Source organism: Telopea speciosissima, chromosome 11 (genome assembly GCF_018873765.1).
Source record: "Telopea speciosissima isolate NSW1024214 ecotype Mountain lineage chromosome 11, Tspe_v1, whole genome shotgun sequence".
Taxonomy (NCBI): Eukaryota; Viridiplantae; Streptophyta; class Magnoliopsida; order Proteales; family Proteaceae; genus Telopea; species Telopea speciosissima.
In genome coordinates this window covers 51,001,933-51,023,697 of record NC_057926.1, presented here as the reverse complement: position 1 = coordinate 51,023,697, position 21,765 = coordinate 51,001,933, and the positions used below count along the sequence as shown (strand labels likewise).

The following is a 21,765-nucleotide window of genomic DNA, read 5'->3' as shown; positions in this document are numbered from 1 at the left end:
AACAAATTGTATATTTCTGAAAAATAAACTAAGGGAACAGGATTGAAGCAATAATCATGTAGCCAAGCTTTGAAGCATCACCTTTATTTTGACATGTAGTACTCTGAATTGGTACCAAAGTTTTTGTGGACATGTAACCTACATTATAATATATTTTGACATGACTCTTCATCCCTTTAACCACCGATTGACCACCCAAGACTTAAAAATAACACAATATTTTTTAAATCTTAAATTTTCTCTAGGGCTGTCATGATTTTACATGCAACTAATTTAAAAGATGAAATAATCCCTTTGGAAAATCAAAGGATTTTAAGGTAAATAAAACTAAAATAAAATAGGGAGAATGTTCCCTGTGCTGCAGCACAGGTAGCATCTAGATACATGAGCAACCTATACAGGGGAGCAGGGTGGTCATTGTGCCCACCCCCATGTGTCTGGGCGCAGCCTACGCTGTGGCACAGAGAACAACACCCCAACAAAATATATGGAAATTGGTGGTAGCATGATACCTAAGAGTGATACATTCCAATACCAACATATAATTATAAAAAGAGAGAGAAATTGACAAGGATGCTACTCTTAGAATTAGAGCAGGGTTGAGGAAGTGGAAGAGTGTTTCTTAAGTGTTATATAATTAGTGCAGTACCACTAATTTCATGGGCAAAATTTATAGAACAACAAGGCCAATAATGCTTAACCGAATTGAATATTAGGTGATAAAAAAAAAACAGAATTAGTTAAAAGAAGTATAAATTACACATCACCCCTGGTTTTCAAATGAAACTCAGATCACCTTTTGGTTTTTGAAAAAATTCAAATCACCCCTTCTACAATAACGGTGTTTAGTCTACTATTAGTTATTGGTATGAAATGACTATTTTACCCTTGTACTAAAACATTAGAAATAAATTTATAATACTATCCTTCAAAATCTATGTTTGGATGTCAAAGGTAGTTTAGGAATTTAAATTTATTTAACTGACTGACATCATCACTTATCAGAATAAAATTAATGATAGGGACTAATTTTTCATATTTGGCTCTAAATCAGGGGGTGATTTGAGTTTATTCAAAAACCAAAGGGTGATCTGAGTTTCGTTTGAAAACCAAGGGGTGACATGTAATTTATCCTTAATAGAAATGTATTTGAGATCAAAATGTTAAAGTTGACAAGTGAAAAAGCTAATAGAAATATTTAAAAAGACAATACTTGCTGCCCCATGTAATTGAATTTGAAACCCCCTAAGGTGTTTATAGATTTGTAAGTTTATTTTTTTGTCTCTTGTTTTATTCTCAAAAGTTAAGGAGAGAGAGACTCATGGGAGTGTTGGCGTAGGCCACATTCCCGAATACATCAATACTTCTCAATAGAAAACTGCTTCCCATAAAGTTTTTAGGGACAATATTACTCGGAAATCCAAGATCAGGCTCCTCTGTAGTGCAGAGGTGCACTACAAGATTTGTAGCACAACACCAAAGCTCGCCATGTGGACGAGCTCCCATTTGTATGATGCGGATCAAGTTGAAAATCCAGATATAGATATTAAGAAATCCTCCTATCTGGCTCGATACACGCCGTTCAAATGGGAGCTCGTACAAATGACAAGCTCTGCTGTCGCATTATAAGATCTGTAACGCATCCCCACGCTACAGTGGAACCGGATCCCAAAATCCAGACTTGAGCTCCTCTGTAGAGTGGGGGTGTGCTATAGATCTTGTAGTGTGGAACCAGAGCTTGCCGTGTGGACTAGCTCCCATTTGGACGGCATGGATCAAGCTGAAAATATAGATTTTAAAAATAAGAAATTTTTCTATCCATCCCATGTGTACCACACTTAGTATTTGCAGCTCAATCCACACCGTCTAAATTGGAACTCATCCATGTGGCGAGGTCTGTCGCACTACACTACAGAGGAGCCGAATTGGAAATCCATGCCCCATGGGCTATGGCTAAGATCTCCACATCACAAACCCTGGTTCGGAGTCTTGATCCTCTACTTCTGCCTGTCCGATACTGCCATGCGCCTCACACACAAGCAAGGCAGAAAATACCGCCTTACCCACACTCGGATAAGGCGCTCAGGCAAGGGTAAGGTGGTATTTCCCACCTTGCTTGTGTGTGGGGGCGCACATGGTAGTACCGTGGCGGAAGTATAGGATTTCGATTCCCGTATCGTTCTATTACTCCGAAACTGATAGTTACTGCCGCTTGTCGGTTTTACATTGTTAGAAGATTATCAAAAATTGGAAAAAGCTCCTGTCAATCCGGGCAGGGCGCAGGACCGTCCAGCGCCTGAGATTGGCAGGGGCGCTTTGACCGCCTTACCCCTGCCCGGCACCAGGGGTGAGGCGGTCAAAGCGCCCCTCTCGCTCTCTCTCGCTCCCTGGAAATTTGGAATACTTGCTCTTTCACAGTATTCGCCAAGGCTTGAACTTTAGAGGGAGCAGCGGATAAGAAAGCCAATAAGCCATGGCCAAGCAGGGCAAGCCGGAGCTCTTCGAACTCAACAATGGAACCATGCGGGTTAGAGTCAGCAATTATGGCGCCACCATCACTTCCCTCTTCGTTCCCAACAAACAAGGTGTACCTTTCTTTATTTATTTTTCAGAGAAAAAAACCCACCCTTTCTTGTTCATCTGCTAGTAGAATTGTTGTTGATGTATTTGGTTTTACTTGGATTTCAAAGGACACCTCGATGATGTCGTTCTTGGATTCGATTCTCTTGAGCCTTATCTCGTGAGTTCTATCTTTCCTCTTTCATCAAACAATATCACATCTCCTTATTTTCTTGAGTTTTTGTTCCTGATGAATAAACGGGTTATAAATTTTAATTTATGGAAAAAATGGGAACACAGTTCGTGATTTATTCTACCTTTGCTGTTAAACTGTTTTATCATTCTGGTCTTCTTCTCCTCGACTGATTTTGGTCTTTTCTTTTTTGCACGATTTCTGTTGATTCAGAAAGGCGAGGCTCCTTATTTCGGCTGTATTGTGGGTCGGGTAGCGAACAGAATCAAAGATGGGAAGTTTAATCTTAACGGAGTGGAGTATACATTGCCACTCAACAATCCCCCTAATAGTCTCCACGGTATGGAATTTTCGATTCTGTATTGTGAAACTTGTGAGAACTCTTAATGATCAAATGTAAAACCCTAATGAATTGTCAAATAGAGATGCAAAAACTGAATTTGCTCCTGCTTCCGTGGTTCCATGTCTTTAATAAATTCTTCTCTTAATTTTGCAACCTGGTTTCATCATGAGAATCCAGTAGGGCTTGTCTAGTCTACAATCCAAGTAAGAAAATATCTGGGTGATAACAGCTTTTGATGAACAAGTGTAAAAATCCTTGTTTATTGTTTGATATGTATGGGAAGACAGAATTTGTTGTTTCTCCTGCTGTTTCCATGTCTTTTATAAACTATCCACCTGGTAATGCATTCTGCAATGTGATTTTGATTCTGGAAATCCAACAACTACAAAGTAAGCAAATATATTGGCATAAAAGTGCTATATTGTTGCAAAAACGTAGAAATATGTTTCTCCCAGCATAATGATCGAATCGTAAAGCATAATTATGCACCTTGTTTTTCTTCTCCCGGTTATGTCTTGATGAGAATTCCTATGAATGATGCATGAACTATGAGATGCCTTCTAGGTGTATGGTCAAATGGGTGAAAGTTGAAGGTGGGAAAGGGGGGGGGGGGGGAGGGGATGGAAAGGGTGGATTCTCCATTGAACACTCTGGAGTTAGCAACACTTTGGACTTATTAATGGACCACAAACATCCAGAAATTTTCTTTTCTCCTCCAAAAAAAAAAAAAAACAAAAGCATAATTGGATTCCCTTCTCATTTTCTGGGTATTACTTTGTGCCATTGATAAATTGATCACATTTTAATTTGTTGCTTTAATCGCAAATTGCAATGAGTAAATAAAATCAAGAAGTCACCTTCTAATTTTGCTTTCATGTGTTAGAGTTTTGAATTTGTTGTATTAAGAAATCAGGGATGTTTCTATTTGGAGGAATTAAAGTAACTATGATGTTTCATGAACTGTACCATTTTCCTTGAATTTTGAATATAAGGTATGTTCCTACTTTATTGTTTGTATCTAAAATTAGGCTAGAATCTACTTCCATGCTTAGCAAAGTAGTGTCAGAATTACATTTTTCTCATGTTGTTTGTTATAAACAGTGCATTAAAACTTTTTGAGGAACTCTGTTCTCAAGTTGTATTTGCCACTGTTTGTATTTAGTGTCTTTTATTCTTCTATTCAGGTGGGAACAAGGGGTTCGATAAGGTGGTGTGGGACGTAGTTGATCGTAAAGAAGGGAAAACCCCATCAATTATGTTCAAATATCATAGTCATGATGGGGAGGAAGGTATATCCTTAATATTTTCATGCTCTTAATCATCTCTGTAGACTGAATTCTCAGTTGTTCCTCAAACCAGGTTACCCAGGTGATGTTATAGTAACTGCAACTTACACGCTTACTTCGATCACAACAATGAAGCTTGAAATGGAAGCTGTGCCCAAGAACAAGGCTACTCCAATTAACTTAGCTCAGCATACCTACTGGAATTTGGCTGGTCACAGCTCTGGGAATGTTCTTGAGCATGTGGTTCAGATTTGGGCAAATCACATTACCCCTGTTGATGAAAACACAATCCCCACAGGTGAAATCATTCCTGTTAAAGGTACTCCCTTTGATTTCACAACAGAAAAGAAGATTGGTGTCTCGATCCATGAGGTTCCTGGCTTGGGTTATGATCACAATTATGTGCTCGACTGTGGTGAAGAGAAATCAGGCTTGAAACATGCTGCTAAAGTGAAAGATTCCTCGAGCTCAAGGGTTTTGAACTTATGGACTGATGCCCCTGGTGTGCAGTTTTATACTGGGAACTATGTTAATGGTGTTGTTGGTAAAAGTGGAGCAGTTTATGGAAAGCATTCAGGGCTTTGTTTGGAGACGCAGGGATTCCCTAATGCTATTAACCAGCCAAACTTTCCTTCTATTGTTATTCAATCAACTGAGAAATATAAAAACACCATGTTGTTTGAGTTCTCAGTGGAGTAAACAGTCATCTTCGAAGAGGTACATAGGTGCACAAAATCTGTCTTTTTCTTTTTTCATGTTTCCTTTTTGAGGTCCAGCTCTCATTCTAAATGTTGAGTTAGAACATTAAAAGTTTTTATGTTTAATAAAATAATTTTTTGTTGAATCGAAGAGTTGAATTTTATGTTTTTTTGGATTAGGCTCAATTTTGTTTCCAAGTAAAAGCCATGTAAAATGAAAATATTCAAATTCACTTTTTTGTACTAAATTTGCCTTTAGATATTCCTTTTATACAGATTTTAACTGAAAACAAATGGAGTTCTAGTTACAATTGTATCAGAGACAAGATAAGTTTAATAGATGAGTTGTAAAACATAGAAACCTGGAAGACAGGAGACATAAACACCCAACACTACTAGCTAAACTGGAAAGGGTTCAAATACCAGAGACCACTATTAATTTTATGCATTTTGTTGGCTAGCAAAACATTAACCTGTCCCATGCTAGTGATGCTACTAGTCCTCGTATGTTCTGTTTGATTGCCCCATAATTAGTTCTTCACTACAGTCATTGAATTTAGTGAAGCACTAGTGAGATTCTTAATGAAAATCCCTTCACAGAAGGTTATGGAAGCCATTCAATTTTTCATTCTGACTGTCTACTGAATGGAGCAAGAAGTTTTTTCATCTCAAAATGAGAATTTTCCAGATTCCATGACAAATAATATGATTAACTCAGTAATTTTTTGATTTAGTTCTTGTCTGAACTATCCCAGTGAGGAAGACAGATTTAAATTTAAAAATGCACTGCACTTTGCAATTTACATATTTTCTCTTTAGCTCCCACCAGACAGGTCTCAAGTTTACTTTTTTCAGATTTCATTGGTAGATTAAAATGACCCACTTTCCTGTTGGGTACAAGAGAACATCAAAGAACAGCACATAATGAACTAGTAAAGTAATATGTTAGTAGATTCTAATTTATTTAGAGGTAGATTACGATTATATGCTCCCTCAAAGCTTTTTGTGATATCTTTTCTAGGAAACAAATACTTCCAAGCTTTGAGATGCTACCCTGTATTGCACAGTGGTTGGTCCTCTGAATTAAACTGTGATTCAATAGATCCATGACTGATTTAAAGCCAAACTGTTGAATATATTGTTAAAACAGTTAATCCCTTGAGACTTCAGATTAATAACAGCAATTCAAATAAATTGAGATTCCTTTTGTACAGGAATTCAAAACACAGAATCGGGATCGGGATCGAAATGGAATTGGGTTGGAATGGATCGGTCCTGGAATTAGTATATTCTTGACATTTAGGGTTTTTCCATGTACAACGATAAAACTGCATCTATAGATCTTGAAAATTCCATGAACCTTTTGTTTAGTATCATTGCAGTCACTTGCATGGATCATATCTGTTTCCTTTGCTGGTGGATACTGTAGTTTTAGTATGATATCATTACCTCCACTTTAGTTTGGGTACCTTTCTGAGTTGTCTCTAAAAGGGTGATACCCTACACTGAACCTTTCCTGGTTGTACAATTACCTAACCTATGGTTCCTATCATTGTTCTTGCCCTACTTGCCCTACTTGCCCTAGCACTCTTATTTGTTCATCAATGGGTCATGCAAGGGGTTCCCGAATACAAAGAATGTCTCACCACTCCATTCTCTGCCAGCTCATCACCCGTCGTGGAGACCCTGGGTCTCTGTCCCTACTAAACGGAGAAAGAGTCATAGAGGAGAAGCCAATCTCCATGGTTGAAGATCCAAGGAAGATATCCCTCTAATGATCAAGAGGCAGGCAGCATTGTTGTACACATAGTGCGGTGCAGCAGCAATCATGTGTGTATGGGGGACCTCACTGTGCAGACATGGCTGCTGCTGCGCCATACAATGCGTACAGCAGCCACTGCTGTACTGGCTCGAATAAAGGTCCTTGGTGTCATCATATTTTTTGATTTTTTTTTTTCTTTTTCTTTATTATTCTTCCTTTTTCTTTTTAAGTTCCATCATATCACAAGTGTGTTGAAATCTAAAAGAGACGAGGGAAAATTAGTTTCTTTGAAGACACTTTCTCTTCAACCGTGGCAAAGTAGGAATTCCTTCACCAATTGGTGTGTGTTTTGGGATGGGCATCAGAAATAGAGGGCATTATCGACTTCGTACAAAAGGGGAAGCAATAATAACCCTAGATGAGATTCTATTTCCTTTTCCCCATGGTGAAGGAAAGCTCTTTCCATTTTCTTTCCGTGGGTAAAAGAAGCCTATCCCCTTTAACCTTTAAGATGCAATGAAAGATTTTATGCCTTTCAGGCTAAGATCTTTACAAGCCGAGCGGGCCATGGACCAAAATGCTAAAGCTACCCAATGACTCTGTACATGATGTGTTATGAGATCTGAGCCAGGTCCAGAATGAGTCACTACAATGTCTAGGTGCGTGGTAGACTAAGGAGTGGACCACCACCCCTAAGGGTCCATCAGCCAAAGTTCAAAATCCAGGTATCGGACTTGGGATCAGTCATGTCTGAATTCTTTTTGGATCAGGATCGGATCGGTCCAAATCGGTCAGGATCAATAAAAAAACCTCCCCAAAATCGTTTTTTTATGGATCGGGTCATGTATCGGCCAGAGTTGGTGGGTGTTGTGATCTCGGGATTGGATCGGCTGATATTATATGGATTGGATTAGTCAAAATTGGTTGGTTTCGATCGGTATCGGTCAAGATAATATAAAACTAAAAAAATATATATAAAAACTTTGAAAAAAAAAATAAAAAATATATATATATATATATATATATATATATATATATATATATATATATATATATATATTTAGTTGGATCGACCAAGGATCGAATTAGATCGACCGATCCAACCGAGTTGGGCAATCCAATCAACGATCCAGTCAAACCTTGTTGTATCGGTCAAATCTCAGGATTGGCCTCGACCGATACCAATCCGATCTAGTCAATATCGGCCGATCCAATCCATACCTCAAACCATGCCATCAGCAGCCCAACCCATACCATTTTAGAGCTTAGCCATTAGTTTGGGAAAATGAATGCCGGCATGAAATGTAGCATACTGTATTCCTTAGGCATTTTTCCATACTTAAAAAGAGAGTTGTTCATGACGTGTTTGATCGTTGACATTTGGCCTAGACCTCTTCAATAAGAAATTGGTTGCCATGGATAATGACTGCTTGGCCACAATCTCTACTATGTGAGCAATGGGTCAGTAAATACTAAATAATGGGTGTCATAGTATAGTTGATTATCACGTCAGCTCTTATGTGGGTGATTTTCTTAAGTAAGAGACATTATTTTAATTCTCAAAGAATAATAACAAACAATATCTCATCTTGGGCAGACAGAGTTCAAGGAGTCCACTTGTGTAGCCAAAGCAACATAGCTTATTAGCATTGCTAAGAGTAAGATCTTAACTTTCAACTCTCAGCTCATCAGGCAGCCATCAAGTGGTCATAAGTTATAAGCCCTCGGTTTATCGGATGTCTTAGAAGGGGTATACTTGATGTCAATTACTTATATTTAATGTGGGATTGTTGCTTTCGTGTGGAATTTCAACAATCTTTCCCTCCAATTACGAGCACATATGAGAATTGAAATCTTCCCCGAGGGAATTTCTCCGTTTCCTGGCTCTGATGGATGCCCAAATCAATGTAAAACTTACATCCAATGTGGGATCGTTATTTTCATGTAGAACCCCAACAGCCAAGTGTCTTTTCATAGTTCTAGCCAGCATTTGCTTGATCCCCAAGGCAGGCCAACCTACAAGAATGCCTCCCTAAGTCACAGAGGGTTGATAGCTGCTAGCCAACCTTCTATATGTTAGCAAGGGAACCTTAAAAGGGATAGGTCGATCTGTTACTAACCAACACCAACCACCCCATCCCCTTTCAATTTCCTTATCCATTTCCTCATTGGACCTCATTAGAAAATACAAAATTTGCTACCTGCCAGGAAATTTTATGGACCATCTTTTTGAATGCCGCCAACAATGTTTCTCTTATTTAGCATTTGAACCCACAGAGAACAACTTTATAACTTCTTTATTCATTAGCGGATGCCATTGATTATTGTTGCTTAGAGCATAATATATTGTGAAAGCAATCTTTGCTCTTATTTTTCTAATCCATCTACAGTATCGATGTAATGATATCAGCAACTGCAAAATCAGTCTCAGCACTCATATACATACAGATGGATACATATATTGTACAAAGAAATCCAACTAAGACCACCAAAAAGCCAAAACCAATATGATATAATGACGCAAAGATGTGGGAGAGAAAGAATTAACACTCCTCTCCCTTCTCCAAAATAATAAAAAATTTTGAAAAGGAGAGACTCTACTAGTCCTATCTGCATATAAAACTAATGTTGCCTTCCTGGCACAAGAATCTTGGTTGGATCTCTCAAACTTTGCAAGCCAGGATTTCTCACACTTACAATGACAGGGTGGCCTGACCTGACTGACCTAAACATACACACACTCACCTCCCTGCTTCCCCATCTTCCACCTTTCCCTGCAAAAGGTTTTGATGGGTTCAAGCCACAAAAACTTGGGCTTTCTTGGAAGCCAAAAGAAAAGGAAAAGGAGGCAGACTTCATTCCCAGTCTGCTCCTCATGGACCAACATCAAACCGACCATACCAGAAGCCTCCCTTTCTTCAGGGGGGGGGAGGCTTCCCATTTGTAAAAGATGCAAAATTCATTCTGCATCTAGTCTTGTATGGTCACCGCGGGCCAAGAGCTCGTCCCACTTGAATCTGGACTGTAATTGATCAACTCCAAGAAATTGCTCTGCACGTATCAAGCAGATGAAATACATCAGCTACTTAGAGTTTTACTGAGCAACAGAAATTAGTGTAGTGAATAAGATCTATGCCAACCAGAACTTTAAAATGCCAATGGAGTTGCATGAACACAAGCACAAGATGGTTGGCATTGACAAATTGAGTGGTACAGAACAATGAGAAATGAACTCTAGTGTATCACAAAACATGGAGAGAAGGGGGTATGTCTTACCAATTATCTACTCAAGAAACAATTAAGTAGTCTTATGCTAGAGCACCATCATTCATATTCCTCGCACGCAGTTCTATAGACCTTAGATCGCGAAGGTGTTGTAATATCTCCTGGAGAAGATCCATCCCCTTGTCTCCTTTCTTCAAGGAGCTCATGCAGTGTTTCAGGAACCCCCTATCTGCCTCAAGAGCCTGTAGCCTCTCATGGAGATGATCCACCTCCTCTTCAATAGCAGTCCTCCTGTTGTCCGGTGTGAACTTGGAAACCAGAGAGTTCTGCAAGAGTATACCATTAGGCTCTCCATGATGTCCATTCAGTATACCATTGTCATTTTCTGTACTAATCTCATCAAAAAGGGGAAGGAGCTTCTTTCCATTTGCACCCATGTTTCTTCTCTCTTGATGATGTTTGACATCCATGTCATCGGAGAAACCATTTGCAACACCATTTGCTTCTTGATGGCTGAAGTCTGATTTTTCATTCAACTCTTCGCCATTCTGTTCCAGAATATGTTCCATTGGTCTTATGTCCTCAAAGAATTGTTCCTCGTCATCATCCAATGTGAAGAGCTTCTCCTCCAGTGCCTTGAGCTGCTCTAGAATTGAAATCCTTTCTTCTTCAAAGTCGGACAGTGATTCATTAAGCGTGCTCAAATGCTTTGTGCTCTCTAGCCCCACATCCTCCAAATTTAGAACTACATCACCAGGAGTGTAGTGACTGCTGTTGCTGCTTTCTCTGTGGCTATAAAAGCCATCTTCATCTCTGACTTCATGATTAAGATCAATAGATAACTCATCGCTGTCCTCCGCATTGCTAGAATAAGCAGATGTAGTTCTGCTCCTTCCACTACTGTTCTTCCTTCTCATCGTCCTTTGCCCTTTAGTTTCATAATCAAGAGCCTTCTTGCGATATATTTCCAGCTCTTTCTCTAGCTCTTGCTTCTCCTTCTCCCTCTTGACCATGAGATCATTTAAGAGTTGCAGAGCTTCCTGGTCGTATTCAGACTGTTCTTCCATCATCCTTTGATATTGCAGAGCTTCCATCTGCATTGCAGACTTCTCTTCCTGCAGTCTAGTTATCATAGCCATTGTTTGGTTGGCAGCTATTGCAGAGGCACTCCTCTCTTCTTCTAGTTCTGAATACATAGCATGAAGAGCCTTGCGTTCTTCTCTCAGAGCTGATTTTAGGCGTTCAATAGTCAGAACCGCATCCCCTCCTTCAAACTCACTTATGACACTTCCATCCAGAGATTCCTCAGCTCCAAATTCCTTTTTCTGTTGTAACAGTAGCTTCTGATGTAGGTTATAGAGACCTTCCATGTAAGTGGGTGTTGATGGTGTCCTCTCTTCATCAACTTCATTGATTTCTGAATATAAGAATAAATGATTATTTATTCCCTGCTCAGCCCTATCAAAGAGTTTGCTTCTGTCTTCCATGGTTGCATCCTCAGCTTGCTTCGGACCTAATGTAGTAACACAAATTATAAACTTAGCTCCTATCGAATGACAAATGTGAACACTTCAGAGAATAAAGAGGATTTACTGGAGTAACAATGATAATTTGAGCCTTACCTTGATCACTTTCTACCAACAAAGTATCAGAATGCTTAGAATTTCTAGCATTATCATGATCCTTGGAAGATTGATCTTCTTGTAAACATGGCAAAGAAGGAACAAGCTCAATATCTTGCAGCCAATCAGATGCTTCCTCTGTCGTAGCCAAGATCTTTGATCTGATATCTACCAGCAATTCAGAAACAGCTTCTTCTGATGCTGCACATGTCCAGGAATCATAGATTATTATAAGGAAGCTGAAGCTATTGTTTTCCCCAGACACAAATATAGAAATAACTAATCGAAATTTTAAATTTGATAAATTTGTAATGTGTTTATACCTGGACGAACGTCTGATTGCTTCCCTCCTGCCGCTTCAAAACCATCTCTGTACTTCTGATCAGCATCTAAAAATGAATCCATGAATTCAAGCTTTGTAGACATTGTGTTCTCATCTATTGAAGGCACTGCTGCTGCCCCTTCTAAAATATTACCCCTCTCGAGTATGAAATCAAATTGTGTGGAAATGAATTTAAATTGGGAGTCGATGAGTGATTCAGAACCTAACACTACTTCCAGATGCTCAGGCTTCTTCTGATCTTCCTTTCTGCAACTGGATACGCTTTGGTTTTCAGCAGTCATAAAATCAATCAATTCGACAGGCACCAGGCGATGATCATCCACATCATCAGGATTCTCCAAACGCGGATGAAAAATTTCAGCAGATGCATCTGTTCTGGAACAACCCAGAATCTCGGCATTTGACTCAACCTCATCGATGGGCTTTTGTTCTGTCATCCCAAAAGTACTCTTTTTTTCTTCTTCGACTCCCGACATTTCTCTGCAATGGGAGCAGTCCTCCTCTGCCTCTTCTCTTCTTCGATCACTTTCATCAACATCAGTTGGTATCTGAAGTTCATCTTCCGCTCCTTCATCATCTTCATCGTCATTATAAACAACTTCGTCTCTATTTGCTCCTCTGATTCTTTCCATCTCATGTTCATCTGTGAGGCAATCAGATTTACAGGGATCCGAGTATTCACCTCCATCGTTGTCCGTACCAATGGCAGAAGCAATCAAATTGGCTTTCTGGGCATAATCCAGAACACCCCAGGAAGGCTTGAGTAGCAAAAAAGGAGAGCAAAGTTTGCTATCCAAGCTCACATCACAGCATGAACACCTATAATTCTTGTCTCCCTCCTCAATCTGCTTCTCCCCATTACGGGAAATCATGCTCTTCTGTTTCACCCAAGAAAAAAGAGCGACCTTTCGTCCGATGTCGTATGTCTTACTATGAGAATCTGGCCGAGAGGACGAGCAATCCTCACACATACCCTGAGCTACAGCCAACTTACCATGTTTGGTACAGTAACTCAATTTGGAAATCTCAGAGGCATGGGTTTCACAAACGAGATCTCTGTAAGAAGCCCTACTCTTTCCGGGCTCGAACACATGATCAAGTCTGGAACACCAAAGGCAGGGAGATTTAAGGCCGAAGAAATCGGCGAATTTTGAAATCAGATAAGAGAACAAGGAGTTAAGGAGTAGAAGAATTATCAAAATCCATTCGAGGACTGCATAGACAAGAACTACAGTAATTCTATGGGTATTTCTGTGCAACATGGTCGCAAACTTGTTGGCAGCCATGGATGATTCTGATGATGTTCCTTCCGATGCTCTATTCTCTAGTTATTTACAGAAGGGAAGAGAGAGAAAGAGATCGAGAGATGAAGAATTGAAGACGAAATGGAGAGAGAAAAAAGAGACTATATTTATGGGAACGAAGATGGCGGTAATGACGAAGTAGAGAAGTAGAGAAGTAGAGATTCGATAGAGAGTGCCAAAGAAGACTCTCTGAGAAAAGAATTCGGCGAAGAAGTTACAGAGAGAGAGAGAGAAACTGAGGAATTCAAGAAAGAATTTTTTTTAAGGTTTGACAAAGCAAAAGAAGAGGAATGCAGAGAGAGATTGCTGGATTTATTTTTTAATTTTTACATTTTTTTTGGTGAAATGTGAATTCCATGAAAATAATTAAAAAAAAAAAACAGATGTAAAAACATTGGAATATTGGATACAGAACATGGTTTGAGGTATCGGTATCGGTATCGGTATCAGTATCATATCATATCCGGTGATAGATAACAGTTTTGCTAGTTGTTGATTCTAATGCTGTGTCGATATCGTATCAATGACAGTACAGACAAGGGTAAAACAGTCAAAAACCTTGCTTTTTTTAAAGAAAAATCATGGGCAAATATGTTCAATATGGCCGTTCCATACCAATGACGTATCGATATCATATTGATTTTGTAGATGATCGACATTCAATCCGATACCATGCACTAAAACCATCATACAGAACTGCCCATCCTATAATATTCAAAAAGGATAAGTAGAAGTTCTGCATTGGCAAACTAAAAATTCTGGGCCAATTTAACAGATTTGTAGACTGGATGTGGGCAACTGTTAGTGTAGCCTTCTTTCATCAATCTTTGACCAATTAGTCAATATAGTGAATGGCTAGGATTACACTCGTGCAAGGCATGGATTCTTTATAAAAAGGAGAGGGGGGGGGGGGGAGAACTAAAGATAGTTCTCAATCTTTAATTCTGATTTGTTGATCTTACCTAAGTCATTTCAAACTCGTGTTAGGCCCTTTATTTGGAATGTGATTGATTAGTATTTATACATGGAATTGAGATCGGAATCAGTCTCAGTTGATTTTGATTCGGAGCGGATTGAAATCGGTTAGGGTCATTGAGAATTCGATTGGAATCAATCAAAACAAGTCCTAATTCCTAACCCTAGTTTTCATACAAGAATCGTACAAGCTAGATTGACCATAATCATGATCAATTGATTCAATCCAGATTTTTAAAAACCTGGAAGATTAATGAAAAATCGGGTTAGATTGTGAACAAGAATCGAATAAGTCAAATTGGCCAGAATCTAAATAGATCGATCCTGTCCCAATTCTTCAAACCCTAGAGTTAAATCTGTTAACTCTGTTTTTTTTTGAGGTATGGAATGGAATCTCTAAACTAACCATATCAAATGAATTACAAAAATTGGTGTCTTTGATCATATGCTAAGTTTTTTTAGGTAAAGGGATCATATGCTAAGTTATTACCCAAAAAAAAATCATATTCAAAGTTTTCCCTCATATCATGATTAATTAATGTTGCCAATCTCTAGCAATTAGGAACTTAGAGAATTAAAATTAAAGTTCTATCGATTTGAATAATGGACTACATTAAAACTTAAAAAAGTCTGAAATTCGAAACCCAAGAAGCATATGTGAGCCATCCACCCATACTTTCCATTCTTGATACGATACATCACTCCTGTGTGGTTGCAGACATTAGTGATGTATGAAACCCCCAATTTATTATGTGAGTTATTTTTATAGGGTTTTTCTCTGTGTAATCATGAATGATTTTATTGTAACTAAATGCAATTTCGCTCCTTCCTATACTTAGGAGATGGAACGGTAGAAAGAATTAGATTCTAAGTAGGAAAAGAAAAAAGTCACCCACTAAAGCTTTCTACATCCTCTCACATAGTCACATGGGACAGTGAAATGATCGAGGGCAGCTTAAGTTCTTGTACGAGAAAGAACCATTCTCGTACAATCTGAGCCTGATAGATGGAACCATTCTTATGAATGAATTCTATCTGTGCGGTTTAAGCCATACGAGAATGGTTCTCATACGAGACCTTGAGCCAGCCTTGAAATGACCACCCTCCACCTTCCCCTTGGATGTCTATGCAACAAACCCCTTTCCAAAAAATAATTAGTGATTAGGATACCCAATCCCAAAATGTATCGGATCCCCTGATCCTCTCCTGAGTTATAAAAGCTTGCTTAAGTGTCAAAACAAAAGGAAGATTGCATTTAAACCTTGCTAATCTTATTCCTAAATTCGAGTAGAACTATCCTAACAACCAAACATTCCAAATCTGTCCTCTTCAAAGTTCAAACACCCGCGCAAGAGGGACCCACCATCCATAGAAATGAAATGGTGTGGTCACAATGTCACATTTATATACATATATATATATATTTAAGGTGAGTTGTTGGTTCCACCAGAATATGAAATGTTACGGACCCTCAACTCTCATCATGCCTGTCTTCTTTACATTTTTTAGATGTTTAATTTTCTTATTAAAAAAAAAAAACACATCTTTAATCTTTAAAAAATAAAAGCTAAAAATTTCATTTCTCATTAATAACAAAGATGCCATTATTATTTTTTTCACATTTGTTGGGTTACAAATTGTTTAAATTCTTGATTCGCATTGCTTGTTTTTAAAGTAGGGCAATTTGCCATCCTTGAAGTTCCTTAATTAATTAATTAATTAATTCTTACCCAAAAAAAAAAGGTCCTTTATTAATCATTCTTTATATTTCTAAATATCTTCATAAATTAGGTATCTTTATATATTTCTTAAAAGTCTACCCTATATATATATATATCTTAAAAGAAAAAATTATCTTATGATTAGTTATAGTATCTCTTTGTGGTATTCAGCCTCTTTCCTTGTTTTTATCCAAAGATGAAATTCTTTAATAATAGTTAGTTGTATTCCTCTGTTTTTGCAATAATCGGTTACTCTATAGTAATATTAATTACATTTTATATGTTTCGAATATATTTATTTATTTTGAAAGACATTAAAAGTTAAATTTTAAAAGTACCACGTTAAAAAAGGTTGTTCTAAGTGCCACTATGCCTAGTGAAATATAATGCTTCAGTGTTTGTCACTTAAAGTACATTGGTTGGTTCATATGATAGAGGGTCCCATTACATCTTCATGGCCAAATTTTAGTCCAAATTAAGCAAGGAAAGTTGCTCAAACTTTTAATTCAAAGTTTTAATAAATTTATTGTTACAAAAAAAAAAAAGTTTTAATAAATTTATCAAAATGTCATTAAATGGAGTTGAATATAGAATACAAAATGGCATGCTTGACCCAATAACTGTCACATTTTGCATTTGACAGCAACTCTAATGCTTATCTCAAAACTGCCCTTATTTGACCAAGTGAAGATTCATGCTTCAGTTTTTGATTGGAAAATAAAATAAAATTCCTCAGATAAAGTTGAGGATGGTCCCTATCATGGAACTACAAAAAGGGTGCAAAGAATAAGGGCTGCTTGGATGCTTCGTAAAATTTAATTTTAAAAAATGTGTAATTCTTGATTTCCTCCCTTTCTATTTTTCAAAAAAATAAAATTGGGAAAAGAGTGGGCATGTTGCCAGGGTGCCCGTCCGTCCTGTGTCCATCTTTCTCCCCTCCTCATGTGAAAGGACCATCTCACCCCTACCATTGGACAAGAATAGGAGAGGTTTTAGGGTATGCGACAAGGAGAAGAAGCAAGGAAAGAGTAGGAGAAAAGGGAAAGGGAGAAAGGGTGATTTGGGTATTTTACATTTTGAAAGATTCTGTCTTTTTGTTATTTAACTTAAGGGTATTTTGGTAATTTAATCCTAGAAAGGGTAAAACTGTACTTTACCTCTTCACGCTAGCATTTAACAGCTAAAATTGACGATGTGGACTTAAATGGCTTTAGGGGGTAAAATAGAAATGGTACGTGGAATTTGTAGGAGGTGCTTGTGAACTTATCAGAACCTTAAGGGGGTATGAAGAATATTGGGTGTATTTTAGGAGGGTACGTATACTTTACCCTAAAATAAAATAAAAACCAAAGCTGTTCTACTTTTCAAAAATGTAATTGTTATCTTCCTCCCCTTCTTCCAAAAGGGGGAAAAATAGTAAAGCCACAACCTTTTACTTTTATGACCAAAGAGGCATGAAGATGGGAGGGTTCAATCCAGTAGACCATGAGCAACCTCATGACTCGTGACTCATGACTTCATGAGCAATCCAGTTTCCCATAGCCCATACTCGGCAGAACTAGCCTGGCCACATCTGAACCAGCAAGAAAAGAACTGAGACCATGTCACTTTGGTATCATCAACAATTCAACTTTCAAAACAAGCCTTCATATGTGGAATGGATCAGCAATGCAACTCAAGTCCCCACAACCTAAGAGAGAGAGAGAGAGATTGTCTTTATCAATGGGTTCAAACTTGGATGGGTCAAAGCCAAAATATGCATAGAACTTTATATGGTTATTCTTTGATGTTAGAACCCATTTGAAGGCCTAGGGGTGCCTTTATATGATGTGCTGCATGACCCACATAATAAGCCTTCATTTGTATGATGGGTCTACCTAATTTTACTTAAATCCATGATAATCCAATCCATTAAATCCACTTCTGTAACTACCCCAAAAAAATAAAAAACCATTATTTAGCTCAGAAATTAATGTCTAATAGGTGCTTAGCTACAAATCTTACAAGTTATGCAATGTTGTCTTTTGTCTACCTACTTGAAAATAGGGAGATTATTACATACTCCCACTGTTTGGTTTTATTTCTTGTGGCTTTCATGGACAAAGACAAAGTATAGTTTCTCACATGAATGGAAACCTATAATGGTGTTATCCATTTCCCTTGTGGAGGTATGATATAAGGCAATTATCATTAACCATCTAAATTTTAGTTTCTCATATCATATCCCTCACTTCTTTCTCTTTATAATAACCATGACTTGGGGAATTAGTGATCATGCAATCTCCTTCCCTCCCTCACCCAAAAAAAAAAAAAACAAGAAAAAAGTATTTTCTGAAGAATTGATTTATTCCCTATTTGAAGATAATAGTAATTAAAAGTTTCTTATTATAAAACTTCGGATTCTTTATTCAAAATTGGAGAGAGGGAGGGGTGTATGATGAATCATAGCTGTCCACAAAAGGCTTAGGATTTCAGAGAAAGGAAAAGTATTAAGTTAAAAAAAAAGTGTCTCCGAATGGGAAATGTAATGATAGTGATTTAAGAAGCTTTTGAACAAATAAGTGAAGTGGTAGGCCATAGCTACCCCCTTCCACCCTTCCTCTTCCCCCATGGATCCCTCCAGCCTCTCCCATACCTTTGCTTTTGCCTGTGCTTTCACCCTCTCTTCTTTCATTTTTGAAAAGCTCTTTTGCAATTCTCTCTCTCTCTCTCTCCCTCGGTATTTATTTTATGGGAAAATGTTTTCCGAGCGTTGGCAGAGGATGCGCTGCCCCACTCCCCCCACAGTGAACACACCCCCCCCCCCCCCAATTTTATAAAATTGTGAACGAAAAATAAAACCATATAATAACAAAATCAACATCAATACCAAACTAATTAACCTTATTAGAGTTGAAATAAACATAAAGAAGTCCTACCACACGCCGAAAGTAGATGGACTAGTAGCTAATACTTACAAATAATGACTCATTAATAATGTTCATTCTTCCCATTTATTCTTCTATTAATAGTTAGGAAGGAAACATTCATTAAGTGGTCCCATGGAGTTCCAACTCTGATGATTAGATGGTGGGAGATAATTACAAATTGCTTGATAGACTAATACTACCACCGACTATCAAATAGTTAAGTGTTAGATTCCAATAAAAAGCTCGATTTATTAGATAGAGGAGCGTAACTATCATATGAAAATACCTAAAGTCCCAAACTGACCAATGTAGTATTATTCTCAATACCACCTCTACCTTTGGAAGGCTACACCTTGCTATGATACCATGTTAAGTTCCAACTCAAAAACTTGAACTTTTAGGTTGAAATCTAATTTTAAGACTGCAGTCCTAATATCGTGATTCATGTTTGTTTGCATTTGGGGTTACCAGTTGTATGGGGAAAATGTAAATCTTAATTAGTTTTCATCAATTTCATTTTGTTTTGACTTAAGGTTTGAAATATTTTGTTTCAGTGACCATAACAAAAACATTTAATTTATTAAAATTTGGTTCACTTTGGCCCTTTTTTATTTTTTAATCCGTTTCAAGGTCCACTCAAAATGCATTAATACAAAAATCAATTAGAGTTATTATAACATTTGTTTACAGTTTCACAAAATTATAAGAGTATCATTTATTTTTCTCCCCATTTCGAATTCATTTTTGAGGTATTTCTTATTTGTTTGTGGCTGAAACTTCACCAATGAGGTGTGTTCATTGACTTCCATAATATATACCCACCCTTTTTTTCCCAAATGAAAAGGGGCAACAAATTGTATATGTTTTTATATCTTTATTTATAGGTTAAAATCTAATATTTTATGCAAGTATACAAAAGGGGATAGGTGCTCACAAGAGAAAATTTTAATAAGAAATTGGCCAAATGTTCTCTGAGCCGAAGCGCAGTCTGGGACCAGACACATGGTGATGAGAAAAATGATTACCCTGTCCCTTTGAATGGCAGAAATACCCATCCCATATGTCTGGGCATAGCCTGCGTTGCGGCACAACGAACATCAGCCTTAAAAAATTTCATGTGAGAAAGTATAGGCTAGGCTGATGTTCTAGAGAAACTTTTCCTGTTTTAATATTTGTGTGTTAAACGTAGTTTTTCATTCATATCACCATCTTAGAATAATTGATTCTTCCAATTTGAAAAAAACATTAATAAAAATGAGATAAACTCATACCTTCTAGAAGAGTTGGCTCTTCCTTGGAAAATCTCTTGATCTGATTCAGTCCTTTAAAAATATGCAAATCTGACTGAAGGGATCAATGGATCACAGTGTCTACCATTACTTTAGTGATTCAAAAAAGGTTTTAGGAGTTCAGGCCAGCTTCTAGATTCATCTTGAGTGTAGAACATAGATTGAACAAATATGGATTTGACAACACATGCAAAGTGCTTGGTCAATAACATCAAATATAGAAACAGAGAAATTGCCCCCTCTCATAACACATGGGATAGGTAAGTCTGTTTAATAAAGCTTTGTTAATTATTATGATCCCTGTCTAGTCTAATGCCTAGTCCATGTTGCATTTTAAATTTTTATGTTGCATGTTTCATTCTAGAACTATTAGGGATTCTATCCCCAAATATTTCAAATGTCAAAGTCTTGGCCTATAGCATCTAAATGATCTAATATAGAAATAGTAGTTGCCATCACTCAATATCACAAGGGATGATGGGAAGTAGCTTTCTTTGTTAAGTGTGCAAAATGAAGAATGATGAGTCAACTTCAGAAGATAGAGAGGCAGCACATGAATGGCGTGCAAATATAGTGGGTGGCGCAGGTTAGGGATCTATATGCTGTCGTTTAATATTGACATCTTACATGTCAAGTCCATAGCAGAAAGTGAAACAATATATTTAATGGGAAGATAGAGGAGGAGCCAATATATTTAAAGAGGAACGATAGAGAGGAGGGGAGATAGACTGTAAGAGGGAGATATCCATTGACCACACATACTTCCTTTTTACCCTTTAGTCCATTGTTGTGCATAGATTACCAAGAAATTTAATGGGAAAAAAACATTCTGCAATTCACACAATATATTGTTTTCTACATTTGTTTCTAAGTCGATTTTGCATTCTGGGGCGATAAAAACACCTATTTTTATCATCCGAGAATGCGAAATCTACCTAGAATGCATTCCAAGAATGCATACCAAACACTGCCTTAGTTACATGGATTATGTTGCATTCTGTTTTTCCTTTCTAATGTTTTCTCACTTCAGTTATTGCTGTAGTTCAACAGGTCACTAGATTTCATACCTGAACCTGACTAAGGGTTCTAATAACAATGGTAGACTTGCATTTGCCTGATATCGTCAGACAGAGTCATCAAAGATTTGTCTAAACAAGTTGGACTAGAAATGACAATCCAATAGTGCCAAATAAAATACATTCAGTTTTGCAGCCCCCAAACTCAAAAGGTGAAACCTATCGGCAGTAAGTTAGCAAGATTTGCGTGCAGAATACTCTTCAAGTTTTAATCAGAGTGTTCGACGTGGCTACCCGATCCAGCTCTCTAACAGCACATTTTACTGTTCTCAGATTAACTAGTTGGCATGTCCAATGCTTAAACTGGAGTAACCAAGAGCAGCAACTCAAGTGAATGGTCAGAGTGAATAACCAAGGGCATAACAAAATTTCTAATAAGATGTAATGAGCAGAAATGGAAGGATCAGAAGAAACCAAAAGATGTATCTTTGGACAAGGCAAGGACGATCTAGATTGCAAA

At 37.6% G+C, this 21,765-nt stretch overlaps 2 protein-coding genes across 3 annotated transcripts; one reads left to right on the top strand and one right to left on the bottom strand.

Moving 5' to 3' along the window:
* Nucleotides 1–2,375: 2,375 nt before the first annotated feature.
* Nucleotides 2,376–5,166, top strand: LOC122645752 (galactose mutarotase-like). Its single transcript, XM_043839103.1, has 5 exons — nucleotides 2,376–2,585; nucleotides 2,691–2,740; nucleotides 2,966–3,092; nucleotides 4,280–4,384; nucleotides 4,455–5,166. Exons 1-5 carry the CDS (start codon nucleotides 2,474–2,476, stop codon nucleotides 5,078–5,080), a joined length of 1,020 nt encoding a protein of 339 aa, XP_043695038.1. The 5' UTR covers nucleotides 2,376–2,473; the 3' UTR covers nucleotides 5,081–5,166.
* A 4,089-nt stretch (nucleotides 5,167–9,255) lies between these two features.
* Nucleotides 9,256–13,574, bottom strand: LOC122645750 (myosin-binding protein 2). 2 transcript variants are annotated; one of them, XR_006330516.1, is made up of 6 exons: nucleotides 12,090–13,574; nucleotides 12,012–12,044; nucleotides 11,689–11,889; nucleotides 10,118–11,579; nucleotides 9,485–9,892; nucleotides 9,256–9,436 (listed from the first exon to the last, which is right to left on the bottom strand). XR_006330516.1 is itself a non-coding variant. In XM_043839100.1 (5 exons), exons 1-4 carry the CDS (start codon nucleotides 13,315–13,317, stop codon nucleotides 10,150–10,152), a joined length of 2,892 nt encoding a protein of 963 aa, XP_043695035.1. In that variant the 5' UTR covers nucleotides 13,318–13,574; the 3' UTR covers nucleotides 9,256–9,892; nucleotides 10,118–10,149. The 2 variants fall into 2 exon arrangements, 1 of the variants encoding a protein (XP_043695035.1); XM_043839100.1 differs by having other exon boundaries at nucleotides 9,256–9,892.
* Nucleotides 13,575–21,765: the final 8,191 nt, after the last annotated feature.